An 18,284-nucleotide genomic window follows, 5' to 3' on the forward strand; every position below is an offset into this window, starting at 1 on the left:
CCAAAACGGCCAAAACTCTTCTAACATTTCTACCATCAGTATATGACAGTGCCCTTCACCCTGCATTTGCATCAGCAAGAATTTTATTTTTAGTTTAAAAATTTTTGCCATTCTGGTAGGTATAAAGTGTTATTGCATCATTACTTTGATTGCATTCCTTTTATTTCCTATTAGGTTCAGCATCTTTTCAAATGCTTGTTGGCTACTGCATTTATATTTTGAGATTTGACTATCATATGTTTTGCCCATTTTTCTTTGGGCTTTTTCATTTAAAAATATTATGACACCTTTTATATTGCAAGTGATAACCTTTATTGTACTACATTAATATGCTAATGTATATTTCAGTTTCCCCCAATACCTATTGTTTGTCTATTGACTTTATTTATAACTTTCGTCAAAAAAGTTTTTAATTTTTATAGTAAAATATACCCATCTTTTTTTCATATCTTTAAAGTTACCAGTGTTGGTTAAAAATGTTTTCTGCATGAAAACTGAAGGAACAAAACAGCAGTAGACTCGGAGACTCCGAGAAGGGACTAGGGGTTGCCAAAGGGGAGGGGTCGGGTAGGATGGGTGGGGAGGGAGCGAGGGAGAAGGGGATTGAGGGGCATTATAATTCGCAATCACAATACAGGTAGGTGATAGGAAGGCAGTACAGTGTGGAGAAGACAAGTAGTAACTCTATAGCATCTTACTACACTGATGGACAGTGACTGCAGTGGGGTGGGGTGGGACTTGATAATATGGGTGAATGTTGAAACCACAATGTTGCTCATGTGAAACCTTCATAAGATTATATATCAATGATACCTTAATTAAAAAAAATGTTTTCTGCATGGCGATGGGTTGTGGAATTCCTTGGTTCTTGTCTTCTCGAAGGAAAGAATTCAGTTGAGTCATGGCACCAAATATGTTAGGGGCTGAGTTTGTTCTCTGTCATTGTTGCCGCCGAAACAAAGAATTGAAAGGCAGAGACACACAGCGTAGCCAAGAGAAAGTTTTATTTAAATACATTAGGGTTTAGGAGTATTCTCCCAGATTTTCTTTCAAGATCTTTACTGTTTTGCTTTTTACATTTGTGGCTTTAATTCCTCAGATAATTATTTTTGTAGATGGTATATGGGATCTGTCTAGTTTTATTTCCATCCTTATCAATAGCATATTGTGTTGGCACCATTTATCAAACCATATGTCTACTGCCACTGATTTTAATAAACATATTCATCATATAAAAAAATCTCATATATATTAGTATCTATTTCTGGATTCACTATGCTATTTCACTGATCTCCTTTGTCTTGCTATGCCAATATTGTATTGATTTGGGTCTATTTTGACTGTGGGTCTATAAGATCTTCTGATACTTGATGAGTGAAATCAATATTCGCTGCTCCTTTCATACCTTCCTTAGCATTTTGTGGGCATTTTATTTTTCCATGTAAAAGTGTTAAAATATTTTTTTCAATTAAAAAGAGTCAAGCCCTGTTATGATTTTAATTAGAATTGCACTTATCTCATACATTAATTTTATTAATGTAATAAATATACGTAATTTATTATTAAATTTATTTTTATGCATTTTATAAATATGTTGCTATTGTTGATAAAATGTTTTCTCCTATTTCCATTTTTTGATGTTTAGTACCAGAATAGAGAAAAGCTATTGGTTTGTGCATATTCATCTTGAATCAAATAAAAAATGAGCAAAATGAGACAGATTTTAGCTCTTTTCCAGAGTTCATAGCTAATTATTTCTTTCTTTATCCCTTTCTTTTCCCTCCCCCTTCTCCCTCCCTTCCCTCCCATCCTCTCCAGTCCCTTTCCCTTTGGTAACTGTTAGTCCACTCTTGGGTTCTGTGATTCTGCTGCTGTTTAGTTCCTTCAGTTTTTTCTTTGCTCTTATACTCCACAGATGAGTGAAATCATTTGGTATTTGTCTTTTTCCACCTGGCTTATTTCACTGAGCATAATACCCTCTAGCTCCATCCATGTTGTTGCAACATTTGCTATTTGTTTTTGATAAATGGTCTTTGTTACTTCTGTTCCCATTGGCCATAAAATTTTTATTAGAAATGACTTCTTAGCATCTAGCAATCATCTGAGTTTTCTTCTTTACTATCTTGGACAAATATAGATTATATTAGTATATTTCCTCACATTTATACCCTTATGTTCTTGGAGTACTATCTACTGTTCTTATGATTTGATTATTGCTGGCTTCTGCATGCCAATATTTCTTTAAACACTGTGTACCTTTATGTGGAGTTGATCTATAGCTTTATTCTTGACTTATTATTAGATTTACATATTAAAATTTTATTGGCTTTATCAAATGAATTGGTGAGTGCTCCATGTTTTTCCATTGCCTAGAATAGCTCAAATAAATAACATTAGAATGATCTATTGTTTAAAAGTTAAATTAAAAAATAAAAGATAAGTCTTACTTATGAATCCATGTGGTCCAAGTGACATTTGCAATATCTTTAATCATCACTTTAGGCCCTTCTATGATAATTAATCAAATCAATCTTCAACTTCTTTTTGAGTCAGTTTTAATAATTGTATTCCTTTCCAGGAAATCACTTCCTTTATTTTTTTTTATTTTTATTTTTATTTTTATTTATTTTTTTTTGAGTGTTTTTTTTGAGAGGGCATCTCTCATATTTATTGATCAAATGGTTGTTAACAACAATAAAATTCAGTATAGGGGGGTCAATGCTCAATGCACAGTCATTAATCCACCCCAAGCCTAATTCTCATCAGTCTCCAATCTTCTGAAGCATAACGAACAAGTTCTTACATGGTGAACAAATTCTTACATAGTGAATAAGTTCTTACATGGTGAACAGTACAAGGGCAGTCATCACAGAAACTTTCTGTTTTGATCACGCATTATGAACTATAAACAATCAGGTCAAATATGAATATTCGTTTGATTTTTATACTTGACTTATATGTGGATCCCACATTTCTCCCTTTATTATTATTATTATTATTATTTTTAATAAAATGCTGAAGTGGTAGGTAGATGCAAGATAAAGGTAGAAAACATAGTTTAGTGCTGTAAGAGAGCAAATGTAGATGATTAGGTGTGTGCCTGTAGACTATGTGTTAATCCAAGCTAGACAAGGGCATTAAAACATCCACAGATGCAGAAGATTTCTCTCAAAACAGGGGGGGTGAGGTTCTAAGCCTCACCACTGTTGATCCCCAATTTCTCACCTGATGGCCCCCCTGCGACTGTGCCCACTTCCTTTATTTTTTCAATGTTGTTTCCACAGGGTTGCATATAGCACTCTCTCATGACTCTTTTACTCAACATTATCTGTACTTATGTATCCTTTCTCATTCTGAAGTTCCTGTATCTTTGTTATTTATCTTTCATCCATGAACAAGTTTGCCAGGGATGTGTCTATTTTGTTGTTGGTGAGGGTCTTCAAAGAGTGTGCTTTTGGGTTTCTTAGTTATTTTTAAATATTTAATTTATGTTTAGATTTTATCTTTATCAATGATCTTGTTTCCTTTGGCTTACTGTGCCGTTATTTTTCAAATATCTTAGGGAAAGTAATATAGCTTTTTCTCTTTCTTTTGTCCTTCAGCACTTAAAGCTATATTTTTTTCTCAGAAAACAACTTTCCTATATCCCATAGGTTATTGTATGATGGATTTTCTTCTTATTATTGTCAGTATAGTTTATAATATTCTCTTTGATTTCATTTAGAAGCATGATTTTTAATTGCGTTTTTTATTTACGTAGGTTAGGTTATTTTTTAATATTTGGATCAACTTTGAATATCCTACTAGTTTCCTGTTGCTGTGTAACAAATCACCTCAAATTTAGCAGCTTGCAACAATACCCACCTATGATCTCACAATTTCAGTGGGTTAGCGATCCAGATGGGCTCCACTGGTTACTCTGATCAGGATTATACAAGGCCAAAACCAACTGTTGACAGTGCTGCGCTCCTTACTGGAGACTCTGGTGAAGAATCCACTTTCAGGCTCATTTGGAATTCAGTTTCTTCTCTCAGATAACATGTAGTGCCCTCCATCTTCAAGCTAGCAAGAGTACATCAAATCTCTCTCCTGCTTTGAATCTGTCTGACTTCAATTTCCACGTCCATCTGACCTTCTTTTCTTAAGAACCTTCATGAGTACATTGGGCCCACCCAGATATTTCAGGATAATCTCCCAGCTCAAATTCAGCTAATTAGCAACCTTGATTCCATCTTCAAAATTTCTTTTGAACATAACATATTCATGGGCAAAAGTCATCATGAGGGACAAAATTTTGCCTAGTGCAGGTATAACTTACATACAATGAAATAGATTTTAAATGTGCAATTTGATAAATTGACAAATGCATACAAGTTACATAAGCATCACCCTAATCTACATATACAAGATTTACCTCAACCCTGCAGCAACTTTCATGGAGTTGTGCTACCCTTACCTGGCTGCAGGCAACAACCTCCATTCTGGAGTTATAGATGCATTTTTGACTTTTCAAGACTTTTGTATCAGTACGATTATACAATATGCACTCTTCAGTGTCTGGATTTTGATATTTAGCATCATGATTTGGAAATTCATCCAGGTTGTTGCATGAACTAGTTCTATCCTTTCTCTTACTGATTACTGTTCCATTATAGGAATACCAACCTTTGTATATCCATTCACTGCCACTTGGACCTTTGGATTGTTCTCAGTTTAAGAGCTAATACACCTGTACAAGTTTTTGTGTGTGGACATTTGTTTTGATTTATCGTAATTAAATATCTAGGATTGAAATTGCTGGATCATATGGTTAAGTGCATGTTTATAAAAAACTGACAATAGATTTCAAGAATGGTTGAGAATTTTATACTCCATTCAACAATGCATGAGAGTGCCAGTTGCAACACATCCTGGACAACATGTGATGTTGCCAGTATTTAATTTATCATTTTAATGACTATGTGATGCTATCTTGCTGTATGTTTAATTTGCATTTCTTTGATGACTAAAGATGCTGAGCATCTTTGCATGTGTAATTGGCCATTCCTGTATCTTTGATGAAATGTCTTCAAATTTTTGGTCCACTTTTTAAAATTAAGGTATTATTGATATACAATCTTATGATGGTTTCATATGGGCAATATTGTGGTTACAGCATTCACGCATATGATCAAGTCCCCCCCCACCTCATTGCAGTCGCTGTCCACCAGCACAGTAAGATGCTATAGAGTTACTACTTGCCCTCTCCATGCTATCCTGTCTTCCCTGAGACTCCCATACATCATGTGTGCTGATTATAATGCCCCTAATCCCCTTCTCCGTCCCTCCCTCCCTCCCCAAACCCTTCCCCTTAGTAACCGCTAGGTCCTTCTTGGAGTCTGTGAGTCTACTGCTGTTTTGTTCCTTTGGTTTTTTGCTTTGTTGTTATACTCCACAAATGAGGGAAATCATTTGGTACTTGTCCTTCTCCACCTGGCTTATTTCACTGAGCATAATACCCTCCAGCCCTTATCCCTCCCTACCCTCCCGTTCTCCCCAGTCCCTTTCCCTTTGGTAACTCTTAGTCCCTTCTTGGGTTCTGTGATTCTGCTGCTGTTTCGTTCCTTCAGTTTTTCTTTGTTCTTAATACTCCACATATGAATGAAATCATTTGGTATTTGTCTTTCTCCACTTGGCTTATTTCACTGAGCATAATACCCATTAACTCTGTCCATGTTGTTGGAAATGGTAGGATTTGTTTCTTTTTTATGGCTGAATAGTATTCCATTGTGTATATGTACTACATCTTCTTTATCCATTCATCTACTGATGGACACTTAGGTTGCTTCCACTTCTTGGCTATTGTGCAGTGTTAAGGATCCAAAATAGAGGTCCAAATGTTCAGTAGCCTGGTATCTAACTGAACAATCAGCCACTTATACACTAATGTTGCTCTTGTTAAAAATTAAAATTGAGCTAATTGTAGTTAATACACTGTACTTATTAGCTTCTGTCTAGCAAGCAGCATGAGGCATAGTGAATAATAGTGTGAGTATAAAATCAAATTGAGTGGAGAAAATGACTTATTTGGTATCTAGCTTTCTGTTGTTGGGTTGGCAGTCACATGTATTTTTACTAGGAAAAGTTGATTTAATTCTTATTATGATGATACCATTTTATAGTTTAGATTATTTTGATACTGATTAACAGGATAAGCTGACTCTAGACATATCCTGACAACCTTTGCCAAGGTTTGAAATAAACATCTGGGGAAATTCAGCTTTATATTATCTGTTCCTGCAGCTGCTCAGCTTCTGCTAAGCAAAGGTCAGAGAACATAATAGGCTTTCTGATCGGTTTTAGATAAAATGTGAAAGAACAGTTAATGTCAAGACCATTTTTGCCAAGGATATTTGGCAAGATTTATATATCAAGTCCCAAGGGAAAAACACAAACAAAAACCCCATAGAAATTGAGAACATGTAGAACCCATGCACTCTGGAACATTTTGTCACACTGTGCAGAAGAGGAAATCCTATTCTGAACCATGTTCCACTTGAATAGGGCCGTACACAAGCACAGTGCTTTCACTTTTTAATATTTCTGACTGAAATGGCAACATATGACACAGACAAAAAGTTTACTAAAGCAAAAGAGCTGGTAAGATCAGAGAGGGGACAGGATCAAAAGCACGCAGAGACAATGTTGCTCTCCCTTAGAGAACAGTGAAGAAACAGAGGCTAAAAGAAACAAGATTGTGACACAAAGACACAGAAGGCCAAGGCTAGTGCTGTGGAAATTTTTAGAGAAAGATGAAAGTAGAGCACATTAAAATATGAAGTACTATGTGGGGTTGGGTTCCCTGGAAGCAGAGTCAGACAGAGATTAATGTACTTAGAGTGCTCTCCGAACCAACACTGGGGAAGGGGAGGGAAGGACGGAGGAAGCAGGGGTGGGTGGAGGCAGAAGCTGGGCTGCAGTGCCGGCTGAACCTCCAGGGAGCTGCAGAGCTGAAATGACCCTTCTGAGTTGTCCCAAGTTCAGCCTATACGTGCTCACACTGATCAGTCGTGACGCGCTGCCTGCCAATCCTGGGAAGGGGCGTGCGGGCCGCTTTGGGAAAGGTTCGGGCTTTGGGTCTCCCTGCGCGGGGCTTGACCCCAGGCCTGGTGGCTCTCTGAGGTGTCCCCAGCTGCAAGCTGTGCTCTAGCAGCTGCGTCCCGTGGCTGAGGTGGAGTACTTTCCTGGCCGTCCCATCCCTGTCTCCATGACAGACCCCGACTCACTCATCGTCCACGTCCTCCCCGGTACCCGGGGCAGCTTCTGCAGGCCCCGGCGGCCATTGCACTGTGCCCCTCATGCGGCTTGGCTGCCCTCAGATACGGCCCATTTCTGCCCCTTGCGTGTGACAGTTGCGTGTTGTCACGTGCCCTCTGATCATGCCCTTGGGGGCTCCTCTTCTGGCCTGCTGCTCCTTTAGCATGAGTAGCCCCAGGTGGCCTCCCTAGCTGCACATTTAGTGAGATTCTTGTATTTCTGGTCTGGGGACTTTCTAGACCACGGAGCTCAGACCTGCAGGGAGGGGTGGCGCAGACTCCCCAGGTGGGTCACAGGAGTGATGATAAGTAGAGCTTCTTTTGCTGCCACTCTTTGGTTCCAAAACCCATGTGTTCAGAACCATCTTTAAATCAAAGCATGTACAGCACCTTGGAGGTTGAACGTACCTCAAAGCTAAAGCATGTTGGATGCCATGGTCATGGGCCCACTGGATCACCTCCTTTGCTGTATAGTGGATTCCCTGATCTGATATGATGTTATATGGGATCTCACATCAGTGAATCAAACCCTCTGTAAGCCCGCAGATAGTCATCATGTTGGCTGAGGCTCTGAAGGCAGGAAAGGCTAACACATACCTGGAATACATCTCCCAAGGGGACTGAATGAGCAGGGCGAAAGTGAAGCTGACTTAATTCCCGCATCTCTATTATCACTCCTTCCTATCAGAATGAAGTGCTATTCTTTCAAGGAAGGATGGAGTTCAATACAGTCAACTTGTCACTGAATAGCTGGCTGGTCTCCATGATGGACAGTGTCATATTGGGAACTCAGCATTGGTTTCTTCTTGCTGGCAGTTTGTACTTTTGGGGGCAACACTAACTAGGTCAGCCTTAGTCAGTGAAAAGCCATGCTTTCAGGTCCATTCATAAATTCTCTCCCCACCACTGTAGCCACTAAACTCACATCTTGCCAGCACCGGGGTGGCCCATGCAGAGGCGAAGCTGGAAGATGTTAACTGCCATTTTGTCTATGTTATTGTTTTGTGCTTCTTCCGTGGTAGATGCCCTCTGGTGGTATTAACATACGACATACAGATTTCTCTATTTTGTCCCCACTGATATGCCTTTATCCCTGCCACTCTTGTCCCTGATCTTCCACTCCTTCTTCTATGACCCTAACCGGACAGCCAAGCCATTTGCTGCTATCCAGCAGTCTCTATATATTTGAACCTCAGGTCATCTCTCTTTCTACACAAAGTGCACAACCAACCATTGACCAAAGTTTGGCCTGTTGGTAGATCTTCCTTCACCATTGTCTACCAAAACCACCCCTGAATGAGGCTATAGTAGATTTTTGGCTTGCACCCTACATATCAACCTGACCCATCGGTAATTAGAGGTCAGGCTTTTTCCTCCCTTAGTAACTGGTCATCATGGAAAGCCCACATGGCCATGGGTGTAATTTGAAGTAGGGGTGGCAGTGTAGTATGACTGGATGACATGGGTCTCTGACAACCTGGTCAAGGAAACTGGTTGTACCCTGTGGTTTATGCACATCCTCATTCGTTCCTCCATAAATCAACTCGTTTTACTGGAAGAGCTTCCTTATCACTGTGCTGGCCGCTGGCCCTCAGCCAGTACAGAAAGTCAGTTGTCATGGTCTCGGGTTGGCAGAGCTCCTGTTTTTCGGGTGTCCAGGAAACCCTGGAATGGAGTCGAATGCAGGGCTCCGTGGGAGGGGAGCGAGTAGAGAGAGGTGGGAATTACGTCAGCTTCACTTCTGCCCTACTCAGTCAGTCCCCTTGGGAAAGGTATACTCAAAACACCGCACAGTTCCAAGGAGTGTTTTCAGCTAGTCTGCCGCTCCGTCCCTCTGGGGTCAAGGTCTTCCTCTGTGACTGTAGGTAGGTTTGTCCTTGTGCTTCCAGCCATCTTTATGTGAATGGGCGCCAGACTGCTAGGTGCAGGCTCACCATTGTAAGGGTCACCCAAACCCTTCTGTTTCCTTAAGAGGAAATCCCCCTCGTTTCCTCAGCCAATCCTTTCTTCCTTGACTGAGACATTGTCTGGGGCTCACAGAGTCTCCTTCTGGGACCTGCTGTCCGGTGTATCTGTCTGTGTCCATCCCTCACCTTTCAACCATTCCATGCAGTTCGTGTTGGATGCAACTCGGGAAAGCCATGTAGCAGGACCTGCTCTGTCTGTGATCCAATGTATTTTTATTTGTACTATAATAGTTCAAACCTGCATCTCGGGGTCACACCCCTCATCAGAGCTCCAGCAGCACAAACTTGGGGACCTACCAGACGGTTCCATTCTGAAGTGTACCTGGATGCCTTTCCCCACCTTCCCCACAGCGTTTCCGTGGCTCTGGTGGATGGAGGGTAACTGTGCCCCAAGAAAGAGGTCTCAGGGACTCACAGCTGTCCTTCCACTCAAGGCAATTCGGTACATGTTAACTTGCAGTAGTTCTAAGCAGTTTTCTGCCAATCATGTCTGCTGAGTTTTTGTGGCTGTGTCTTGACAAATGTATAGCTTTCAGTGAATTGTATGTGGGACCTAATTGCATGAAAAAGAACCAATATCACTCAAGTAATGGTAACTTTGTTGCTTTCTGGGGTGACTGTGTAGCCTTTTAAGCATACACATTTTTAAAATTAAAGCATCATTGATGATATACAATCTCATGAAGGATTTACATGAGCAACATTGTGGTTTCAACATTCACCCATATTATCAAGTTCCCCCACACACCCCATTGCAGTCATTATCTATCAACATAGTAAGATGCTATATAGAGTCATTACTTGTCTGTGAGCACACACATTTTTTCATTGAGATATTCATACACAATCTTATGAAGGTTTCACATGAGCAACATTGTGGTTTCAACATTCACCCATACTATCAAGTCTCCCCCACATACCCCATTACAGTCACTGTCCATCAGCATAGTAAGAAACATTTTTTTAAAAAGGATGTGCACCAACATGGGAGGTTTACTGGGGGGACTTTGTTGGTTCTTATTGAGGCTCAACAAGTGTCTGGTTAGTTTGTTTCCTTGAAGAATGGTGACATATCAGGGGAGGAGTGTTGCTCTCTGTTGCTGGCAAGTTGGTCATTCTCAGCAGCAGTAGCTACATTAGCCTTGCTGAGTCTGTGATTTTGGGCCCAAGCATAGGCTCTGCCATGGCTCCTCAATTCGTAGGTCCATTTTGGGAGCATTAGGGTGCCAACAACTTATGCTGCCTAACATCAACTAGCTAAGTAAGTCATTAGGTCTACTTGATTGGTGCCCTTTCTGTGGTGGATTTTCTCTTCATTTATTCATTCTCTAATGCTCTTCCTTTCTTTATGTAGATCCATGTTTATGACCCATGTTAATTTCCTTCTTTCTAAAGACTTTGTTTTAATATTTCTTGCAAAGGCAGGTCTACTGGCAACAAATTCCCTCAAATTTTGTTTGTCTGAGAAAGAAAGTCTTTTTTCTTTCACTGTTGAAGGATAATTTCACAGGGCACAGAATTCTAGGTTGGTTGCATTTTTTCCTCTCAATACTTTAACAATTTCTTGCTCCTCTCTTCTTGCTTGCGTGGTTTCTGAGACAAGTCATATATAATTCTTTAGTGAAGGTGTTTTTTCCTGTGGTTTCTTTCAAGATTTTTTTCTTTATTTGTGATATTTTGAAGCTTGAATATGATATGCCTAGTAATAGTTTTAGGGGGCATTTGTCCTGCTTGGTATTCTCTGAGCTTTGTAGATATTGCTTCTGTTCCTTTCTTTCTTTCTTCTTCTTCTTCTGGTATTCCCATCATGTGTACATTACACCTTTTGTAGTTGTCCCACAATCCTTGGATATTCTATTCTGTTTCTTTTTCAGTCTCTTCTTTCTCTTTGCTTTTCAGTTTTGGAAGTTTCTCTTGTCATATCCTCAAGTTCAGAGATTCTTTCTTTAGCCATATCCAATCTACTAATGAGCACATCAAAGGCACTTTTCATTGCTGTTACACCATTTTTGGATCTCTACTATTTCTTGTTTATTCTTTCTTAGAATTTCCATCTTTCTACTTATATTATCCATCTGTTCTTTCATGTTGTCTACTTTTTTTCCATTAAAGTCTTTAGCAGATTGATAATAATAAAATAAAATCCTGGCCTAATTCTTCCGGCATTCTTGCCATATCTGACTCTAATTATACTGCTTATTCAGTCTCTTCAAACTGTGTTTTTTGCCTTTTAGTATGTCTTGTAATTTTTTGTTGAAATATGGACATAGGTAAAAGGAACTGTAGTAAATTAAGCCTTTAGTAATGTAGAGGTGAGGTGTGGTGGGGAAGGGAAAAATTCTATAGTCCTATGATTAGGCCTCAGTCTTTTGGTGAGCCTGTCCCTGGACTCTGAACTTCATCACTGCTTCCCAGTCTTCCCCTTTAGGTGGCACATGATGGCTAGAGGGAGCTAGAATTGGGTATTTCCTTTCTTCCACGTGGAAGGCTGAAGCAGACTGATGTTAGGCATTTCCCTTTCCCTAGGTAGGTTAGGCTGTAATAAAAAATCCCAGCATGTTAGGCTCTGGTAAGATAGTTTCTCCTGGGGGCAGGCATTGTTAAGAACAGAGTGCTTTAGTATATTTAAAAATGGCTACTTTTTCCCTTCCCCTGCTGGAAGCATGAGGATATGTCTCTCTTATACTCACTGTGAAGACTTAGAAGAGCTCCTCAAGGCAAAACTCAAGAATGTGTGGGGGCCTAGTTATCAGGAGTTTTTAATTAGACTTCTCCACACCAACTCTCCAGCAATTAATCAATTACAGTTCAGGTTTTCCTACTCCAGCACTTGTTCCAATAGACATTGCTGCCTGAAGGTTTCTGCTCTGGTAAGTTGTAACTCTCTGTCTGTCTCTCCAATTTTGGGGGCAGAAATTTGCCCTGTGACTTTATTTCTCTCATGGATCTAGAAGAATTGTAGATTTTTCAATTTGTTCAGCGTTCTACTTGTTGTTAGGATGGGGTGGTGACTTCTAAGCTCCTTACATGCTGGACTGGAAAAGAGAAGTCTAATTTTAAAAATTAAAATTCCTAGCACTAATCCTTCATAAACTTTTCCAAAATATTGGAGAGATCACTCCCAAACTCATTCTGAGGCCAGCGTTACCCTGATACCAAAGCCAGACAAAGACAGTACAGGAAAACTACAGACCAATATCCCTTATGAATATTGATGTAAAAAGCTTTAACAAAATACTAGCAAACCAAATCCAGCAGCAAATAAAAATGACCAAGTGGAATTGATTCCTCGAATGTAAGGATGGTTCAACATACAAAAATCAATAAAATACACAATAGTATCATCTTGCATTATTTTCCATTTAAAGGAAAAATGCATTATCATTTCAACTGGTGCATAAAAATCATTTGACAAAATTTCACACCATTTCATAATAAAGACACACAATAAATTAGGAGTAGAAGGAAACTACCTCAACATAATTAAAGCCATATGTGAAATACCCACAGTGAAGATCACACTCATTGGCAAGAGAGTTTCAAAAGTTCAAATCTTTCCTTCTAAGATCAAAAATAAGGCAAGGTTGCCTGCTTTTCCCACCTCTATTCAATATAGTACTGGAAGCCCTAGCCAGGCCAGTTAGACAAGAAAAAGAAACAAAAGGCATCAAAATCTACAAAGAAGAAGTAAAATGATCTCTGTCTGCAGATGATATGATCTTATACATAGAAAACCCTAAAGATTCCATACACAAAAAATGGTTAGAACTAATAAGTTTGGCAAAGTGGCAGGATCAAAGTCAGCACACAAAAATGAGTTGTATTTCTATAAGCTAACAATGAACAGTCCAAAAAGGAAATTAAGAAAATAATTCCATTTACAATAGCATCTAAAAGAATAAAATACTTAGAAATTAACAAGGAGGTGAAAGACTTGTGCAATGAGAACTAGGAAACACTTCAGAAAGAATTTAATGAAAACATAAATAAATGGGAACACATCCCATGTTCATGGATTGGAAAACTTCATATTATTAAGACCTCAATACTTCCCAAAGCAGTCTACAGATATTTAATGACATCCCTATCAAAAGCTCATGTTTTTTGCAGAAACGGAAAAACCTATCCTAAAATTCATATGGAATTTCAAGAGACCCTGAGTAGCCAAAACAATCCTGAAAAAGAAAAATGTTCAGAGACTCACAACTTCCTGATTTACAGTTGTTACAACGCTACAGTCATCAGAACAGTGTGGTACTGGCATAAACACAGAGATTTAGACCAATGGAATAGAATAGATAGTCCAGGAATAAATCCTCACATAAATAGTCAAATCATTTTCTGCAAGGGTTCCAAGACCATTCAGTGGGGAAAAGATAATCTTTCAAAATGGTTCTGGGAAAACTGGATATCCACATGCAAAAGAATGAAACTGAACCCTTACCGGATACCATATATGAAAATTTATGCAAAATGGATCAAAGGCCTAAATATAAAAACTTAGACTATAAAACTCTTAGAAGAAAACATAGAGTGAAATCTTCATGTTATTGGATTTGGCAATGATTTCTTGAATATGACACCAAAGGCACAGGAATAAAAGAAAAAACACAGATAACTTGGATTTAATGAGAATTAAAATTTTTGTGCATTATAAGGGATTATCAATAAAGTAAAAAAGGAACTCACAGAATGAGAGAAAAAATTTGCAAATCATATATCTGATAAGGGATTAATATCCAGAATACAGGTTTCTCCTGCTATCTGAAAGTTTGTTTTATGCTACTTAGCTTTTACAAAAGACCTATACTAGCACCCATTTTCACTGACCAAAAGAAATCTGAAGAGGATTTTTCATTTTAGAAATGGTAATTGCTTTTTTGCTTTATGCCATTTTGGCCTCCAAAAGATTTCATAGGAATACTCTCTTTTGAATAGTGGGGAAAAGCTGTAGGTAGAGAACACTTAAAACTGAATAATAAGAAAGCAAACGACCTGATTCAACAAAATATAAAGGACATGAATAGACATTTCTTCAAAGAAGATATACAAATAGCCAATAAGCACATGAAAAGATGCTCAGCATCACTAATCATTAGAGAAATGCAAACCAAAACTACAAAAAATACCACCTGTCACCCATTAAGATGACTAATATTCAAAAAACAACAACAGAAAATATGTGCTGGTGAGTATGTGGAGAAATTGGAAGCCTTGTGCACTGTTGGTGGGAATGTAAAATGATGTAGCCACTGTGGAAAACAGTATGGTGGTTCCTCAAAAAATTTTTTTGATTACCATGAATTCCATTTCTGAATATACACTCAAAATAATTGAGACCAGGGTCTTGAAGAGATTATTTGTACACCAATGTACATAGCAGCATTATTCTCAATAGCTAAAACATGGAAGCAACAGTGTCCATCGATGGATGAACAGATAAACAAAACGTGTGTATACACACACACACACACACATACAGTGGAGTAACATTCAGCCTTAAAAAGGAAAAGAATTCTGACATAGGCTACAAAATGGATGACATATGCTCAGTGAAATAAGCCTGTCACAAAAAGACAAATATTGTATGATTCCACTTATATGAGATACTTAGAGTAGTCAGAATCATAGAGACAAAAAATAGAATAGTGATTTCAGGGGCTGGTGGGAGTGGGGAATGGAGAGATATTGTTTACTGTATATGGAGTTTCAGTTTTGCAAGATAAGAGTTATGGAGATGGATGATGGTGATGGTTATACAGCAATGTCAGTATACTTAGTACCACTGAATTGCACACTTAAAATATATGAGGTAGTAATTTCATGTTTTGTGCATATACCACAATAAAAAAACTTGAAAAAAATTTAAATCCCTGTAGATTACTGATTTTCCAATTTTCAGATTGTATTTTCCGTCTGTAGCTCAGCATTCCAGCTAAACACTTTATAAGAAAAGGCAAAATTTCGGATAAGAATCAATGCGTGTGTGGTGTTGATGCTCCTGAAGGGAATACTGATGTTTGTGTTATTTAGCATAGGATTGAAACAGAAATAAGTAAACAATAAATGCCGACCACCTCGTTACGGATGTCACATCCTGGTGAGCCCACGCACGGCGTGGCTTTCACTCCCAGCACACTGATGCCCACAGTCAGAAGCTCCCTCCCCTTTTCCCCACTTTATCCCCATTGTCATCGTTTGTAACAAGGGACTATGTATCTTCCTGGCTGATGCTCGGAGTTCTTTCTTCAGGGATCCTGCACACCAAGGATGTCCATCATTTATTTGTGCTGTCCTTCATCTCTCACACCTGCTTTTCAAAAGACCCTGAGGCCAACAAGACGTAAGAAATAACACCCACTTCACATCTAATTACATATCTTTAAAATCCTCTCCTTTCCATATTTATTTCTAATGTGTTTTGTGACGGCACAGTGGCATGTAGCATATGGTTTATAAGTGAATGAACATACATCTTTTGGGGTATGAGCGCTCAATTTGTTTTTTGACTGATCGGAGTTTGGAGACCAGGATCTACACGTGAAGACTTCTTCCTCCACATGAATCTTCATTCTCCAAATACCCATGCCTTGTGCCTACACCCTCTTGGCTTGTTGAAACAATACCAGTTGGTCGAATCTGGGGAGAGATTTAGAGTTAGATATCCTGAAGAATAAGTCGGGAAGAGAGGATCTCTGTAGCACATAGAAAACTACAGAACTGCTACATGTGGTACAAAATGATCAGCACATGAAAACCAATGAGTGGAAATAGTCACCTCCAATCACTTTGTAGTTTCTACTAATTCACCTGAGGCTTTCTTCACCAAGATTCACCCGGGTCCTTTTAATTCCTTAACCTAGACTGGACCCCAGGACATGACATCCTAACTTCTCAGATAGGGAGAGAGGAAAAGGTTGGGAACCAGCCTTCACCCAAAAAAGTTTTAATAACTGAGACAAGTAATAAAAATTTGGGAACATTTATATGATTAATTAAAAAGTTTGGATTCTGTAGCTGATCCATGAATAAATGGATAATTGGAAGTATCTGACTGGAGACAAAAATAAGCATTAATGAAGGATTGACTCTACATTACAGCTCCTGGCATCAGTAGGTCTCAGTAATTTTCTCTGTGATATTACTGGTCTCCCTCCCTAAGATGGGAAGTATAATTTTAGTTACACACTAACAAATTTTGAACACAACTTACTTAGATGAAAGTTATAATCCGTTTTACAGATGAAATTGAAGGATGCTGGAGTTATTGCTTTGGCAAAGGATTTTTTGGCTGATGTGGCATGTGAGTATTCCCTTTTCATTTATTTTATCACTTGGCACCTAATGCATAGATGACTTTTGAAAACAGTGTTTTGTATTGATAGATTTTAGGCATTGTCATAGTCCATTTGGATTGTAAACCAAATACCATGGACTAGGTGGCTTACAAACAAGAGGCATTTATTTCTCATGGTTCTGGAGGCTAGGAAAGCAAAGGTGAAGGTACCAACAGACTTGGTGTCTGGTAAGGCCAGTCTTCCTGGCTCATATGTGGCCATGTTTTCACTGTAACTTCACATGGTGGAAGACGTGAGAGATCTCTCTGGGGTCTTTTTTGTAAGGGCAGTAATCCCATTCAGGAGAGTTCTGCACACAAGCATTCAGTCTATAGCAGGAATTCATATACAACTTCCAAACTGCCTTGTCAACAGTACAGAAGAGTACGACAGAAACATTACTTCCATGTGCTTTTCAAAGTGGGTTCAAAGTCAAATGAATGACTTTTTCCTTTGTTCACACAGGTTTCCTCCTAGAGCACCAAGATCTTCTCCATTCAACACCTCAGTCATGTACAAAAAGACTGTGTTTGTAGAATTCACAGATCACCTTTTCAACATTGCCAAGCCCAGGCCACCATGGATGGGTAATATAAACAATACTGGCTGTTCACTATGAAAGTGATCTTGTTCAGTCTCACAGCTTTGAAATATTATCTATATGCCAATTACTCCCAAGTGTTTATTTTCAGTTCAGTCTGCTTGCTTGATACCTACACTTAGATGTCAAATAAGCATGCAACAAGATGTTACGATAAGATATTTCTTACCTTAGAATTATTGCTTAGAATTATATCCCTGAAATCTAAACAGTGATATCAGCCCACCTATTCAGGACTTGTTCAGGTAATGATCCAAAATTGGTCCTGAAATCACTAGCCCATCATGTACCTCCAGCCTATCCAAAAGAAGGCTAGTCACTTATGAATTTAGATTTGAGGATTTCCTTGGAAAGCATTTTTGGTGTTCTGTATGTCCCCTTCCCCATGGGGGGAGGGGGTATCGCCCTCATGTCAAGCTACAGTGAGGGACACTTCAGGAGAACCACGTAGAAGACTTGGCATAGTACCTCTGGAGCTGGGGAGACACTGACTAGTGCCTAGTTTTTATCTGTAAAAACTCTCAAAGCCAGAGTCTTGGGGGAACTTGCCCTGATGGCATAACAAGGAGAGCAGGCTATAGCTGAGGCTAGCTGCATTGCCACTGCTAGGTGTGAGGCCAGGAAGGGCCCAGGACAAGACTTGTCTCAGGAAGACCCTGCCTGAGAGGTCTTCCTGCCAGGACTAGGAGACCCCAACAGAAAAGGTCTATGTGATTGGGCTGCCAGAAGCAGAAACTGAGAAGAGAGATACAAGTGACAGCTGGAGAGGGCATATCTCAGGCCAGAAAGAGGTGGAGTGGAGTGCTCCCATTCTGAGAGGAAGAGAGTCTCGAACAACTCATACACATTCTCCGAGAAAGAGCCATAGTCTTATTGGGTGCCACAACCAGGGTGTACCAAAGCCACATTACCACTGCTCCTTCGAAGAAAGATCTTGTCATCATGCCTGTTTTTAGACCCCCTTTCCCACTAGCTCCAGTCTTAGAGGGTCCAGAGGCAGTGAGGTAGGTAGGAAAGGAGGATTACGAGAGGAAAGTAAGAAAGCAGTGAAGCCACCAACCAAACTCCTGTTTTCCATAAGAGG

The 18,284-nt window shown here is 39.3% G+C and overlaps 1 protein-coding gene across 3 annotated transcripts in view; it reads left to right on the forward strand.

Annotated features, from left to right (window-relative positions):
• The window catches only part of F8 (coagulation factor VIII), a 129,485-nt gene that overhangs the window by 1,752 nt on the left and 109,449 nt on the right, over window positions 1-18,284 (forward strand). For all 3 annotated transcript variants that reach the window (XM_017650949.3, XM_017650950.3, XM_037025054.2), the window contains exon 2: window positions 17,065-17,186. In XM_017650949.3, coding sequence (XP_017506438.3) covers window positions 17,065-17,186 — 122 coding nt within the window. The remainder of the gene's footprint in view (window positions 1-17,064; window positions 17,187-18,284) is intronic.

This window comes from Manis javanica, chromosome X (assembly GCF_040802235.1).
Source record: "Manis javanica isolate MJ-LG chromosome X, MJ_LKY, whole genome shotgun sequence".
NCBI lineage: Eukaryota > Metazoa > Chordata > Mammalia > Pholidota > Manidae > Manis > Manis javanica.